This window comes from Panthera onca, chromosome X (genome assembly GCF_046562875.1).
Source record: "Panthera onca isolate mPanOnc1 chromosome X, mPanOnc1 haplotype 2, whole genome shotgun sequence".
Classification (NCBI taxonomy): Eukaryota; Metazoa; Chordata; class Mammalia; order Carnivora; family Felidae; genus Panthera; species Panthera onca.
This window is the reverse complement of record NC_138357.1, coordinates 2599555-2616079: the sequence shown is the minus strand read 5'-3', so window position 1 is coordinate 2616079 and position 16525 is coordinate 2599555. Positions and strand designations below refer to the sequence as shown.

At 42.4% G+C, this 16525-nt stretch overlaps 1 protein-coding gene across 1 annotated transcript; it reads left to right on the top strand.

The window, feature by feature from the left end:
* The first annotated feature begins 2164 nt into the window (after window positions 1-2164).
* PWWP4 (PWWP domain containing 4) lies at window positions 2165-12776 on the top strand. The gene is made up of 3 exons (XM_060628069.2): window positions 2165-2249; window positions 8171-8355; window positions 9093-12776. The coding sequence occupies exon 3, from the start codon at window positions 9311-9313 to the stop codon at window positions 12278-12280; it is 2970 nt and encodes a 989-aa protein (XP_060484052.2). The 5' UTR covers window positions 2165-2249; window positions 8171-8355; window positions 9093-9310; the 3' UTR covers window positions 12281-12776.
* The last annotated feature ends 3749 nt before the right edge of the window (window positions 12777-16525 follow it).

Here is a 16525-nt window from a genome sequence, read left to right as displayed (position 1 = left end):
CAGTGTATGTTAACTAACTTGATTTAATTTTTCAAAAATAATGCTCTTGAGGCCACTTTAATAAAATATTCAAGTATTTTGAAAAAGACTAAGCAGTCTATTTTTTTTTTCCTTCTTTAAAATTTTTTAAGCGTTTATTTATTTTTGAGTGCGAGAGAGACACAGGGGAGGGCAGAGAGAGAGGGAGACACAGAATCTGAAGCAGGCTCCAGGCTCTGAGCTGTCCGCACAGAGCCCGACATGGGGCTCAAACTCACCAACTGTGAGATCATGACCTGAGCCGAAATTGGATGCTTAACCGACTGAGCCACCCAGGCGCCCCGTAGCAGTCTATTTTAATGCATTCATTTAAAAATAATATTCAGCTCATTATTGCTTACATGTAAATATGGTTTTTGAAAAAATTACTATATTTTTGAAAACAAACAAAAGTATTAAAAGTATGGCATTGTTTTACATCTTTGCAAGTCTATTCAATACCTACCTGAATAGGAAAGGCCTCGATTTTCTTACCTGCCTCTTCACCTCTTACAGTCTGTTGTTTCAGTGGAAGGCAACCAAGAAATCCAGATTCACTGATACTGAGTAGGGAGAGGAAGACCTCACTGGCCCTCCAGCAGGTTCTCAGGGACCCCCCTCCCCACCAGGGTTCCAGAATGACCACCGGGCACTGCTGACGTCCAGTGTTCTTTCATAAAGTTTAATCAACCCTTTGAGAGCAGAGACACTATGAGCTGATTTGACAAAAACGGACACTAGGGAACAGAGACCTTAGGGCACAATGTGAAAGTCACACAGCTGAGGAGAGGCAGAGCTGAGACTTAAACCCACATCCGTCTTTCAGAAAGTATCTCTGATTTGAGAAGATCGACCATGAATGCACCCCACTATTTTCCCTCCCCCAAAACTACATAGGCTACACCGGGGGGGGGGGGTGTCTTGATATCTCTCTCCCACTCCTCTACACTAAGAACATGTTGAAAGCCTTTATTTAGTTGGCACACTGTTATATAAAAGTCCAGCTTGCCCTTCTCTTGTGGATTGCATGCGGGATGGGAGGGCTTTGTCTTGCTTCAGAATCTGGGGTCCAGGGCTGTGCTGGGCCATCTGTGTCTGTGTCTGGATCCATCACCTCATGAGGGCTGATTTGGGGCATCACTCGCCAAATCAGCATTCAGTGACATCATGTTGGTGGCTTAAAGTCGGCCATAGTGGGAGTATTTACATCATGGAAATAGGAAAACCCTGGAAATCGGAACTGCACTCTCCCTTCCCAAAGACCTGTTTCCAGCACATCACTGCCCAAGACTGGCCACAGAAGAATCGCCTAGAATTCATTAATAGGAGGAAAAGCTGCACCACAGGGCAGCTCTGTCCCCTAAAATAAATGACTATGAGAGAAGAAGTATGTGCTGTGTGCCCTGATGATAGGAGCCCTATCTCTGAGCATAGTATTCTTTGGCAGTGTGGTTGCAGCAGTACATGCTGAGCACAGATCCCAAATGTGAGAGGTTCATCTCCACCTCCCTTAATGTCCTAGATCAATGACATTTGTGGAAGTTGTCTCTCTTCTCAGGAACCACTGGTGTCCTGAAAACCCTGTCAATACACATTTGTCCAAGTGTTGACTCAGGGTCATTTGGTCCTGCTGCAACCTGAGTTTCTAGTTTGCCTTCCCCTGACGCCCAGGTCCTTTATCCTCACATGTTTTCTCCTCTTGGGTCATTTTAAATTGAGCGACAGTCCTTGGATCCCACCTACACAAATGCACCTGGCCTCATGTGTCCTGGAAGGTTGAAAGGAGGTCCTTAACAGGACTTGGATCCTAAGTGTGGGGCGTGTGTGTGTCTGTGTGTGTGTACGTGTGTGTAAAGCTGTTATCTTTCTACTTTATTTCCTCTCTAATCCATTTTGTGAAAACTCCCCTGCCCTCAATGCCTTTTCCATGAGAACATCGAGTAGTGTCTCTAATATTTTATTCATTCATTCATTCATTCATTCATTGGATTGGTCAGGGTGTAACTGACTGAGAGTGAGATCAACGCTCTGCATCTGAGGATGTATTAGTACTTCCTGGTTTCCATAGAAAGCTAACATCAGGGAGAACATTTTGATGATATTCTGGTTTCCATGACAACTGGGGTAAGCCATTCCTTCCTGGAGACAGAAACATTTAACAAGGATATTTACAGACTGGAGAGATGGAGTAACTGTAGAAACATCGAGACTAGTCGGTGTCTGCTATCAATGTGAGTTGTGTGTGTGTGTGTGTGTGTGTGTGTGTGTGTGCATTGCCAGCGTGTGGTCTTTAGTTGGACATTGAGAGCTCTAATCTCTCCTGTTTTATAAGAGAGGATGGCAGCTCCTCTTGTGAAGGGTTAGGGTGATTGAATAACCTGTCATACCTCAGTCCCGTTTTACTGTCCTAAGGTGACACCACTGCACGAAGGAATTGTTACCTGAGTACTTGAAAGCAGAGGTCCCCAAGTATTTCTCATCATGTACCTCTGCTTAACGATTGTCCCATGAACCCTTAAGATGTAAGTTTACTCATTGACACCTACTTATAGTAAAATTATTGTGTGCATAAAATGAGAGAAAATTTGAAGTCAGTAAATGAGGGAAATGGGTAGGGTTGGGAGATCTAATGTTACTTTGTGTAACCTAGAGGATAATATTGTGAGTATTATCACACAATGAGTAGCTCATACACACACAAACTAAGAAGCATGTCTAAAAGACAAAGTGTGAGCCCAAGCTCTGAGGTCTCCTCCTCAGATCATGGCTTCTCAGAAGCACCATATCTTCCCTTGGTTTTTCTAGAACTACAAGTGCCCACTCTTCCTATCATGGTACTCTTGTCTCATTGCTCCCTTTTTGAATTTTTTTTTTTTCCTTTTTGGTCTCCAAAGAATTCTATCAAGTTCTCTCTAATTAAAATAATAAGAGAATATTGCTTAATAGCCATGCTTGTTTTTCCCTCTTTGTTTTTAAGGCCCTTCCTTTCCCTTTGGTTTCTAGAACTTTTACTATGATGAGCCTAGACCTGTTTGTATGTGTGTCTTCGTGTGTGTGTGTGTGTGTGTGTGTGTGTGTGTGTGTGATGGAATGTATTATGCTTGCAGTTTGGCACATCAAATATACCACCTGATATCGTTCTTTATTTTGGAAGATTGTTCCTTCACACATTCAGCAGTCCTTTGCTCTCTTCTTGGACTGCAATACAGTATCTCTTATGTGGTTAAAAATATACATTTTAATAATAATTTTTCCTTTGACCAATGTAAAGTACACCTCAAAGACATTTCAAATATATTCTCATCACTTTCTATGCTAACGGTATGGTACAGTTTTGGTTGCCTTCTTTTTGTTCACTTACATCCAGTATTTCACTTCATATCTCCTTAGAGTCCTTATAAAGTAAGGTTTTTGGTGCCTATGTACACATAAATGTGTCCTCCCTGTAATATTTTAAAACATGATTTGAAAAGTGATATAGGGGAGCCTGGGTAGCTCAGTTGGTTAAGCGTCCGATTCTTGATCTCAGCTCAGGTCTCAGGGTCGATGAGTTCAAGCCCTGTGTTGGGCTCTACACTGGGGGTGAAAACTACTTTTAAAAAAAAAAAAAGGAAAGAAAAGTGATGTCTACCCTCACCACCCACTTCCATCCTTTTTCCTCTTCTGTTTTCAGTGGAACCATACCATGACGTTTCTGTTTGCCATTCTAGACTTTTCTCTTTCATTTACATGTCTTTTGTGTCCTAAGATAAAGTATATACCATTGTTCTCCATGTGAATATGTGCTTTATGGAAAGCATATTATTTGTACTTAATTGGTCTCTAGTTCGATTTTTTTTGCCCGAATTTTCTTCCTGTGTCAATACATGAAGGTGTGCATCAGTCTTTGTGTTGGATACATACCATGCCCTTGTCAGATTAGATTATAGGTTTGTTAGTCTTTCCCCATGGGTATCAAGGACCTGGCATATGTCCAGTGTCGTTGTGACAAACTACAATGCAATGACTTATCGTATGAACGAGGGCACATTTTTCTCCTTGTGCATGACACAGGGCAATCAATAGGTTCTGAAATTACACCTCATCAACTTGCTTAGATACTAGTAATTATGGAGGCTGCCCTTGACTTTTTTTAACCCTAATGCCATGCATGATTTCATTAGTGTTATAGAGGGTAGTGGAGGTTTCCTTGTGGCAGGTAATAGGGACCCAAGGGGTTAACAGAACATCTTTGGAAGAAAGTTAGCCTACTGGAAGGAAGAAACCACCTGAGTTTGCTAGAGGAATAGGAGAGAAGTCTCTTTAGTCTTAAAATAAGGCCCTGAGGGAAACCCTGAACTTTGTATAGTTCTTTGCTCAAGTGCTCTTGCTTCCCCTTCTGTGAGTAGATAGCTCTTGAAGATGTGTGTCTGCAAGACTAGGCGCTGTTGGTCCTTCTTTGTTAATGAAAAATTGGGAGGCAGACCTCAGCAATTTGAAGGTGTATGTCTATGTAGTGTCATAGCTGATCATTTGGAGGTGAGAAACAAGCCTAATTTTTTCACTTCTTTGAGACGACTGAGGGCAGTTCATGATTTTTCAGTTTGTAACATTTGCCATTTAAATGTTTGTACAAAAATGGCTCATGTTTCCAAGTAGGCATGACCTCTATGAATTTATGAAACTAGTGAACAACATAAGGGAAAGGTTTGAAGACCCCACTCAGTTGTCCTACAAATAGAATTCAAACCCAGTGAAAGCTTAACAACTCTTGCATGTGAAAGTTCATGCTGAATTCATCTGGCACTGGAAAGGTGCAAAAATAGGCAAGAATGTATTTTCTTTTATAACTGAAATGACATAAAATGTGCCTTTATAATAAAAAAGGGGAACTGCCAACTCATCCATTTAAGGAAATACATATTTAGGGGACAGTTTAAAATCACAAAACCTACAGCGTGAAAGAAGCTCCAACAAATAGGCAGTAATTGTAGGGATGGGTCATTGGGGTAAATATGAGAGAATTCCTGCATCTGGGGAGTGGGATGGGGGCAGTCATAGCAAGGAAAGTGCCCTCATTTTGAGACAACACCTCCAGAGGGTTGTTTTCTTTTCCTTTTTCTTTGGAAGTGAAGTGATTACAGCCCTCCCTGGGGAAAAGAGTTAAAGAATAGAGCTTCCAAAACAATTCTAAAACTCATGGCCGTTGATTGGATAAATAAATACTCTCTGCCATCAGGCTCTTTCATTCCATAACCAAAGAGCAAATGGAATAGAACAAAAGGTATACCAGGACTTAAAAATTGAAGCTGGTCCAACTGAAGGCTCTACTTCTTGATGGTCTGGAATTGACTGTGAAGTTATAGATTGTGGAGTTGCTATTTATACCATTCCACTTCTGTCTTATTCTATGTGATTTTACTGGGCAGGCATGTTTGATAGATCATAGTAAACTAAAATTCTGGATACATTTTCATATTCAAGGTCTCTGAGGATTGGGGGTCACTTGGAAAGTTACTTTCGTGTCATTCAAGATTCTAATTTTTTAAATTTTTTTTAATTTTTGTTTATTTTTGAGAGAGAGAGAGAGAGAGAGAGAGAGAACAGAGAGAGACAAGAGTGCGAGCAGGGGAGGAACAAAGAGAGAGGGAGACACAGAATCCAAAGCAGGCTCCAGGCTCCGAGCTGTCAGCACAGAGCCCGATGCAGGGCTTGAACTCACGAATTGTGAGATCATGACCTGAGCTGAAGTTAGACGCCTAATTGACTGAGCCACCCAGACACCCCAGGAGTCTATTTTAATTCATTGCCCCTGGTGTGCAAAAAGAGGATCAACATTTAAATATTATTATCTCTTTCTATCTTGTCTGTCTATGCACCCACCTGTATACATCTTTAGAGGGAAAGAAGAGAGCTGAGCTTCTGTTAGTATGAAAAAGAAAACCCTCTGCAAGATTAGGTACCAACCCTTCATGGAAGATATTTGGACAATGGGCCAAAGCATATGGTGAGAAGGCCACTTAGGATTTAATATTTTCATTTCACACCCTTCTCTTCTGATTGCCTGTCTCAAAGATGCATTGCTTTAGTAATCGGAAAAACAACCGTAATTGCTGTTTTGGTTGTCTGGTGAAAGTTACTCCATCGAAGTGTTTCATACTTTTATAATAGATATACACAAATGTGAATATGAGAGAGTATTCAAATAGGTGGTATGGGTTTTGTTTTAAGCTTATTTATTCATTTTGAGGAGAGAGAGAGAGAGAGAGAGAGAGAGCAAGCACGAACAGTGGAAGGGCAGAGAGAGAGGGAGAGAGAACCCCAAGCAGGCTCTGCACAGTCAGCACAGAGCCTGATGCAGGGCTTGAACTCACGAACCGTGAGATCATAACCTGAGCCAAGGTCAGATGCTTACCTGAATGAGCCACCCAGGTGCCCCGGTGGTACGGTTTTTAAAACCCTTTTTAGTATCTTATATAAAATATGTACAAATAGAGTCTGTGGACTCACATATTTGCAGTTAGCATTCTTCCTAGGTGATCAGATTATTGATGCTTAACATTTTTTGTACTTTATAATTTTAAACAGCATTTTAGATTTTCCACGTGTATTTTCATTTTTTTTAAATACGAAATTTATTGTCAAATTGGTTTCCCTACAACACCCAGTGCTCATCCCAACAGGTGCCCTCCTCAATACCCATCACTCACCCTCCCCTCCCTCCCACCCCTCATCAACCTTCAGTTTGTTCTCAGTTTTTAAGAGTCTCTTATGTTTTGGCTCCCTCCCTCTCTAACCTGTTTGTTTGTTTGTTGTTTTTCTCCCACGTGTATTTTCAAAATAAGGAGCTGAAAACAACATCTACACTGGAAGCAGAAACATTTGCTTGCATGTGTAGAGCAGAAAGCATGGATTATATGCATCAATATCAGGCATCTTGGGTCACTAACGTCGTTGCTCTGAGTGTGTGTACATATCTGTGAGTGTATGTGCGTAAGTGTGGGGGTTGGTAGCTATCTGGTTGGGGCTGAGGTGACTCAGGCCCTCCTGTTTTGTGTGACAGGCTGGCAGGTCCTGCTGCAGGGAGATTGCAGTGGCTGAGTCACCTGTTTTTCCTTCTCCCTTTTGTTCTGTGTCCTCACGTGACACTTGTGTTCTGAGAGCCAGTACGCTGAGTTCTCTAAAGCAGAGGACACAATACCTGCATGATCATACAGTCTGGCAAGAAAAAGTGTGTGCAGACTATGCCCAAAGTATGTATAGTTAGTCATACATTTCATATTATATCTATGAGTATGTGTGAAGAAAGTTGTGCATACACACATTTCTTAGGGAAATAATATTTTGTATTATGAAACATATCATTTGAAACTGATAATGGATGAGCTAAAATCTATAAATGAATTATTATACATATTTGTACAGTGTATACAGAAAAGCGGAACCCATGAACAGGGAATTTCTGGGGGGGAGGGATTGAGAGAACAATTGCATTTTCTGCATTACACACATCTGAGTGTTTGAAATGTATTTAAATAAAGTTTTTAAATGTCAGGGAAAAACCACATTGTAAAGAGACTCACAAAAGTTATGTGAAAAATCAGCATTCACATGAAACAGTGATCAAATATGCTCTTGAGTGAAGAAATATAGTCCTAGGTAATATGCACCAGGCATGTGTATATGGATGCATAGGAAATGTGTGAGAAGCCCATATACCATCATATTGAGAGTAAGCATCTATAATGTATTGCCTCCAGTATATATCTCTCTACACGTTTTATGTTCTCCGCAAATGCATTTAGCGTTACTTCAGAAACACCAAAAACACACTTACTTTATAGACTCTGTTTTTGTTACACACACACACACACACACACACACGTCACTACTATCATTAAATCTGTGTGTCCAAGACAGGCAAAGGCTACTATGAAAGCAGTACTTCCCACTGTTCTGAAATAGGAGGACTAGGATAAACTAAGTAGCTTCACGTGGAGATGTATTTGAAATGCAAAAGAAGGAAGAAAATAGACATGTCTACATTATAAGTGAGATTTAACTAACATTTCTGTTTCAGAATGGCCTGCACTCCAGAGCTGGGGAAGGGAAAATGATGAATCCATCCCCATTTCATTGGCTTAACTTCCCGTCTGCTTTTCTGATTTTCTAGATTGACATTAGAGGTGCATACGTCCTGGGTATCTATCTACATTTGACGTCATTTGATCCCTGGAAGGACAGAGCACCTCAGAAGCACAGAGCAGAATAAAGGGTCTGCTGGACATGCAGTTGGAGTGTGTGAATCAACAGATGCAGCTCACAGAACCACACCTCCCAGGATTTACGTGGCATTCAGTAAGACGTTCCCATTTTACTAAGCATCTCATTTGCAGTCATCTCATGTTGAATCTGGAGTGTGGTTTACTTTGCTCCTCACTCTACAGCCACTTCTTTACACAAATTAAGTGCTTGGTGTGGGGAGGGTGGGGTGGGGGGAAGCCTTTTAAACCACCATAGAGAAATGAAAAAGTGCAGGTCACAGCCAATGGCCCATGCCTGCAGCAACTCTTATGAAGATGGTACCAGTAACCACCATAATGATCTTTGTGAACCTCTGGATTCTAGGCTCGTGCTCTTGAACACAACATTGTGCTGACATTCAGTGTCTGTAGGCTGGAGACCACCTCTGGCTTCCCTGGGTACACAGGGTGGCACCAGCACCCCAGAAAATAAAAACTGAAACATTCCCCCAGAATGAACCCGGGGGAGCACAAAAGGCACAGGATGTCCAATACCACAGATGAGATCTAGAAAATGACACCCACCTCCCCACACAGATGCTCTTTAATATGCAGTAGTAACAAGCAGGGCAAGAAGTTGGGTTTGGCAGGTTATAAAACTCCTCTGGTATCTTCTGTATTTTTCCCTGATACTTGCCGTGTATTTTACCCCCCACCCCCACCCCCGTCTGATACACACTCTATTTCTTTGCTTTACCTCTTATCGATTCTCATTGACCAACGTTATTCTAATTTCACACAAAAGGAGTATTTTTTCTAATACTTTTCTTCTTTTCCTTTTCCACATTCCAGTACTCTCCAATATAGTCCATTCAAAACACAGGCTCCAGCGACCCTGGGAGATTCAGGTGAAGAAAGACAGGCCACATAAGGTGTAAACCCTTTGTGGTCCTAGGCCAAAAGGTGTGGTGAAGAACATTGCTTTAGGGAACACCTGCCATGGCTGTGGGTATGACGGCCAGACCCTTCAACTTCTATTAATTCCGTCTTGAGAGGAAACTCAAATCATAATGGCTGCTGAGTATATCCTATGCAATTGGAAAGGCCACATTTGGCCAGCAAAGGTTTTGTCCAGATCTGGGATCTCACCAAAATATATGAGGAAAAGAGCACTTTCTCTAGAAGTTCAAATACTCTCAGTAGGTAAAAAAATTAAAGTGAAAAGCACAGACATAAAGATCCTAAATGAGTCTCAAATTGAATCCATTACCTCCTTGCTAGTGTCCCAGTCAAAGGCCAGTGTTCCACCAGGACAGAAAGTGGCCTACAGAAATGCTCTTAAAGTGGCACTGGAGATCCTGAATAAGAGAGCAAATTTCGGTCCAGCAAGAGCATCAGATGGTCTAGAGACCACTACACCATCTCAAAGGGGACCACAAAAGCAAGCTCATAAAAAGTACCGGAAGCCTAAAGGTACCTTACTGAGGAGTCTTAGGAAAAGAAAAAACCTCAAATCGCTGCTGGTGTGTTCACAGAATAAAAACGCCCCAGACAGTGGCCGATCACAGGCGCACACAACCATCACGCATACACTAAGGGAAAGGCGAGCAAAGTCCTCGCGAAGCTGCAGCATGTGCTCAAAGTTCCCATCACTTTTGGAAGATGATCATAAGACAGGAGGCCGACCACACGCACACACAATGGTCACGCGTACTCTAAGGGAAAGGCGAGCAAAGGCCTCGCGAAGCTGCAGCGTGTGCTCCAAGTTCTCATCACTTTCAGAACATGATCATAAGACAGGAGGTCAACCACATGCACACACAACAGTCACGCGTACTCTAAGGGAAAGGCGAGCAAAGTCCTCGCGAAGCTGCAGCGTGTCCTCAAAGTTCCCATCACTTTCGGAAGATGTTCATAAGACAGGAGGCCGACCACACGCGCACACAACGGTCACGCGTACTCTAAGGGAAAGGCGAGCAGAGTCCTCGCGAAGCTGCAGCGTGTCCTCAAAGTTCTCATCACTTTTGGAAGATGATCATAAGACAGGAGGTCGACCACACGCACACACAACAGTCACACATACTCTAAGGGAAAGGCGAGCAAAGTCCTCGCGAAGCTGCAGCGTGTGCTCAAAGCTCCCATCACTTTTGGAAGATGATCATAAGACAGGAGGCCGACCACACGCGCACACAATGGTCACGCGTACTCTAAGGGAAAGGCGAGCACAGTCCTCGCGAAGCTGCAGCGTGTCCTCAAAGTTCTCATCACTTTCAGAAGATGTTCATAAGACAGGAGGCAGACCACACGCGCACACAACGGTCACGCGTACTCTAAGGGAAAGGCGAGCAGAGTCCTCGCGAAGCTGCAGCGTGTCCTCAAAGTTCTCATCACTTCCGGAAGATGATCATAAGACAGGAGGTCGACCACATGCACACACAATGGTCATGCGTACTCTGAGGGAAAAGCGAGCAAAGTCTTCACAAAGCTGCAGTGTGTCCTCAAAGTTCTCATCACTTTTGGAAGATGTTCATAAGGCAGGAGGCCGACCACACACACACACAACGGTCACGCGTACTCTAAAGGAAAGGCGAGCAAAGTCCTCGCGAAGCGGCAGTGTGTCCTCAAAGTTCCCATCACTTTCAGAAGATGATCATAAGACAGGAGGCAAAGGAAATAGGGACACCTCAAGAGGTATGTCTTTGCATCGCACAGTCAAAGAGAAGGGTACAAGTGCTAAAGATGGAGGTGTCCTTCCACCTTTGTCACCAAGCTTCAACCTCACTTTGCCCAAAGCTCACAAAGAAGGGGCACATGACACCTACCCAAGGACCCTGGCTGTCTCCTCTGAAAGCTCTGCCTTCTCAGGGAATGTTGAGGACCATGGAGAGGTTGCCTGGAAGCCAGGCTTGGAAGGTGCAGCAGCATCCTCCAGTGCCCCTAACCAGAGGCGGTGTTATTCACTCGGTCTGGCAAATAGAAAAAGGAAGCTGCAGGTGACAGAGTTTGAGAAAGGGCTGCAAGAACTTCAACCTTCAGTCAACTCAAAGGCTATTAACCCCACCACCACTATTAAAAAGAATGCCAACAAAGAAATGGGACAAGTGGCAAGCATGGGTTTTCCACAAGGGCCTTGTCCCATTGAAGGAGGAATGATGGTCTGGTTTAAATTTCAGAATCACCCATTTTGGCCTGCAGTAGTAAAGAGTGTCAGCCAAACAGAGCAGACTGCAAGGGTGCTTTTGGTTGAGGCAAACATGCACTGTGAAATGAGTGGCATTCGAGTTCCTCTTCGAAGATTAAAGCACCTGGATTGTAAAGAGAAAGAAAAACTAATAAAGAGAGCCAGGAAATTGTATGAGCAAAGTGTGAACTGGTGCCTCTCCCTGATTGCCCACTACAGAGAAAGGCTCAGGCGAGGTTCTTTTGCAGGCAGTTTCCTGGACTATTATGCTGCTGACATCAGTTACCCAATTAGGAAAGCCATCCAAGACAGGGATCTGGAGATTGATTTCCCAAAGGTGAATTATGCCGACCTGGAAGATTCTGAGGAGGAGACCTCCCTGGACGGGAAGAAGCCCTGCAAGAAAATTCTCCCTGACCGGATGAAGGCTGCTCGGGACCGAGCCAACCAGAAGCTAGTGGACTTCATCGTGAAAACAAAGGGGGCCGATCACCATCTTCTGGACATTGTCCAAGGCAGGAAACAGTCCAGGTGGCTGGTGTCATTTAGGAATTCGAGCAGGTACGTGATCTGCGTTGAAACATACCTGGAGGACGAAGACCAGTTGGATGTGGTGGTAAGACATTTACAAGAAATCTACAAACAAATAGACAAGAAAACGCTGAATCTGGTAAGGGATGACAAAGTGAGTTTTGTTCTGGAAGTTCTTCTGCCAGAAGCAATCATTTGTTCAATTGCTGCACTTGATGGATTAGATTACAAGGAGGCAGAAAAAAAGTACCTACAGGGGCCACCTGTGCATTACCGGGAAAAAGAGCTATTTGATAAAAATATCCTAAAGAAAATAAGAAAGAGATAAGCAACAAGGAGCAAGACTAATTAACTCCCCCTGTACCCACACTTTAGCAGGAAGACCTCTCATTACCCTGTCTGTATGAAATGTGTGATCGTTCCACTCTCTATGGCATGCAAATATGTTCTGGAAATTTGAGACCTTGGGAATATGCTGGATTCATTTTGGATCCATCTCTAGCACTTGTGGGTAGCACGGTCATCATCTTTTCTAGTACCCAAATGCCTCACAAACTAATTTGTTAAAATATTGCAAACAGTTGTACTTCCCTCTACTTGCTTGGATGTGTAACTGTCCAGATGTTTTCCTAACATGGCTTTTAACCGTACTTCATATTTTAATATAGCACACACACATTATTTTATTACATGAAAGAGCACTGGTATCAAACATTAAGCAACAATCATTTTTAAAATCCAAGATAGTGATTTGTGTGTGTGCAAAATTTTCAAGAGTTAGCTGTTTTGATTCACAATAAAACCACTGTATCTTTCACCTTGAACTTTTGCTTCATCATATTTATATAGATAGATGAATAGATGATAGATAGACACATAATATTTTGGAATTTTAGTAATTTAGTTGTCACCTTTATGGTTCATTATAAATTTTCTTCTAATCCTAAATATTCACTTTTGTACTTGTTTTCATAATTTTAGAAGAGAACCTTCCAAATGGTGTGAGCTTCAGGCCCAACAGAACCTTTTGGGACTCTGCCTGAGAGTCACCAATGACTCCTGAGGCATTCTGCATGAGCTAATCCACATGACATTCTCATGGTCCTGGAAAGTACTTGGAAACACACCATCTCCACACTCTGTGTGGACCTTGTGCACTGGAACAACACACGTTAGTTCCTCTATAAACATCATGTCGCTGAATCAAATGTGTCACTCAACTTCAGCTTTCTCATATAGCCATATTTGGCTCTACATTCTAATATTTTCTTCACTACCTCATTCATTCATTCATTGAGCTGTCCATTGATTCATAGCATTGTGAGTCAGTAGAGTAAGATGTGGTTTAAGACCGCTCTGAGGATAAATTTCAGGTGCCACAGAAAGAAGATTGGCATCATGGAATGATGACCTATAAGTGAAACCAGAACCCCAGATTTTCCCATACTTGTGAGATCGTGGGTGTCTCTTGGTTGGGGATGACGGGAAAGGACCTGGTCCCTCCTGGGGTGCCATCGATGCCAGAGGCAGTCACTGAAGAAGAAAGACATGCCTAAGACATACATCTATTCTCCTCCAGGATCACATTTGGGGTATGCAGCTGGACTGGGGGCTGGCTGTGTAGACTGTGAGATACCTTACAGCTTGAACAGTTGTAGTTGTTAAGGTGGCTCTAAGATTGCCCTAAACTGGTTCTCTATCATGGGTGTGTGTGTCTGACGGGATAGCCCAATCTGTCACCCACCCTAATCTACTGGATTAAGGAGACCTCCTCTCCTGCAGTCATAAGGCAGATCGTGGAATATCAGGTCCTGATCCTAACTGTTGGTTGGCAGAGCTGCATGGAGATGGCATGCACAGAATTTACAGGTTTCCATATTTATGTATGAATCTGACAAAGAAAAAGTGGAACCCCGAGACACGCTATAGTGACCAGCAGGAGAACACTGAATACCCAGAATCCTCCTGAAACCTCACCTAATGCTTGCTACTGGAGAGAACCCCCTAATGCTTGCTACTGGAGAGAAGCTGCCTCATTCCTGGAGAGCCTGCAAAGACCTCATCTAGGGCAGCTGCCTGAACAGATGTTGCTTCTCTTATTCAATATTAATCTCTGCTAACTTTCATTGCTATCGGACTAATGACAAGGGCAAGTAAGACTAGGTAAGATCACAGCACAGGAAAACAAAATAAAGTTTTGTTTGGATGGGAAATGCCTTACATTCAGAAAAACTGTAGGACGTGGCTCTTCTCTACTTGCATGAAGTGAGATAATATATGTGCCGATGGATTTTGAGAATATTGAGCCTGCAAGTCAGGGGACAGAATATAAGTCGATATGGGGGAGAACTTAATAACGTGGGAGCACAGGGATGTGACTCAGGGTTTGATGTCCTTAAAGGGGCCAACCCAGCAGCCTAATATGCATGTTATATAAGCTTGGACAACAACAGTCTACAGTAAATGGCATGGAAATAATTGGAAAATTGAGGAATTGGCGAGAAGGTCCAGGGCGGAAGGTTTTTAGCTGTGATTTGTAACATGAGATCAGATGTCCTACCTCCGGCCTCTGTTTCTTTGGAGGGCAGAGAAATCACTGCTCAAATAAGGAACATGCTGGTGAAGTGGCACTGGCATCTTTGAGAAACTCAGTGCTGACTCTCCTCTGCAAACCATTGTTGGAAGCAAGCAATGCTGGCATGGAATTGGCAATCAATGGAGAAGACAGGATTCTCAAAAGGCAGGGTCCCAATGGTGGCACAAAACTATCATGGACAGGGTGAGCATCATTACCCTACTGGGCAGCAAGGCCAAGGTGGTGGTCAGTCTCATCTGACTGACCAGAATCTGTGGCAATGTTATAGACAGTAGTGTTCCAGGATCTAGATGTGTGTACAGCTAGCTGAGTTGTTATTTGCTTTTTATAAGGAAAACAAAAAATAAACAAAATGAGAGCTGGCAAGCAGAAAGCTGATGTTAGCAGCTGTAGTGGAAAACTGTAGTCTCCCACCAAGTATCCAGGTCTAAGTCATCCCCCAGGCCCAGACAGAGCCCTCTGAGTGAAGTGGCGGAAAAACCCAGCCAAGCCTTTCCTAAAAAAACCCTTATCTATTTTACCAAGGTAATTGTGCACTGTGGTAAGGAGGATACCTGCATTAAAAAAAAAGAGAATATTGAATATGAGTTCTCTGCTTATAAAGGGACTTATGAAGTCTAGGCAATAATGGACTTCTGTCTCATTTCCCTCTGACAGGACATCCAATGGTTCTGTGGGTCCACCCAGGGTTTGTTTGTTTGTTTGTTTTTTTCCTCCAGACTCTCAGTATATAGTTGGCAATAATGTGCTTGGTAGGTGACAGAATCTTCATATTAGCACAAGTGACATTATATGGAAAGGCACACATGGAAGCCTACAAAGCTGCTATCTCCCTACAATATAAGAAAATAAAAGAAATACTAATTCTGTACTAAGAAAAGTGAGAAGACTCAGATTACTCACAAGCAAAAGAAAAAAAGTAACTATGTGCATTGGTGGATAGGTTAACCAGCTTAAATGTAGTGATTATTTTAATGTGTAAGTATATTAAATCATCAAGTTGTATACCTTATATATATACAACTTTTGTAAATTAAATCTCGATAAAGCTTGGGAAAAACAAGAAAAAAAAGACATGAAATTGGGAACATTACTATCAGCCTTACAGAGATTTAAAAAAAAAAGATTATAAGTGAATTCTATGAAAGATGGCACCAAATTTAAATAAGTTACATGAAATGGACAATTTCCTGGAAACACAACTGGCAAAACTGACTGATGAAGAAATAGAAATTCTCAATACACCCATGAAAAAGTAAAGAAATTGAATCTGTTATCAAAAACCTCAGAACAAAGAAAAGCTCAGGACCTGGTGGCCTCACTGGTGAATTCTACCAAATGCTAAAGAAGGATTACAAATCCTTCTCAAACGCTTCCCAAAGAATAGAAGAGAGGGGGGAAGCTTCCTAACTCATTTTATGAGGCCAACATTACCCTGATAGCAACGTGAGACTAGGACACCACAAGAAGAGTGCAGACCAATATCCTTTAACAATATAAATGCAAAAACACCAAAAAATATACTAGCAGACAAAACAGCAGTTTCCTTAATTAGAAGAATTTTAATTAAAAGGATTATACATCATCGTAAAGTGGGATTTATCCCAGGAATGTAAAGGTGGTTCAACACATGAAAAGCAATATAACACACCACACTAATAAAATGAAGGGAACAAACCACAGGATTATCACAAAATGATGCAGGAAATGCATGTGACAAAATCCAATACTCTTTCATGGTAAAAAGCATTCAGAAAACTAGAGTTAGAAGGGAATTTCCCTGGGGCACCTGGGTTGAGCTCAGTCAGTTGAGCATCCGACTTCGGCTCAGGTCATGATCTCACAGTTTGTGAGTTCGAGCCCCACATTGGGCTCACTACTGTCAGCGCAGAGCCTGCTTTGGATCCTCTGTCCTCTCTTTCTCTGACCCTCCCCTGCTCACGCTCTCTCCCTCAAAAATAAATAAACATTAAAAAA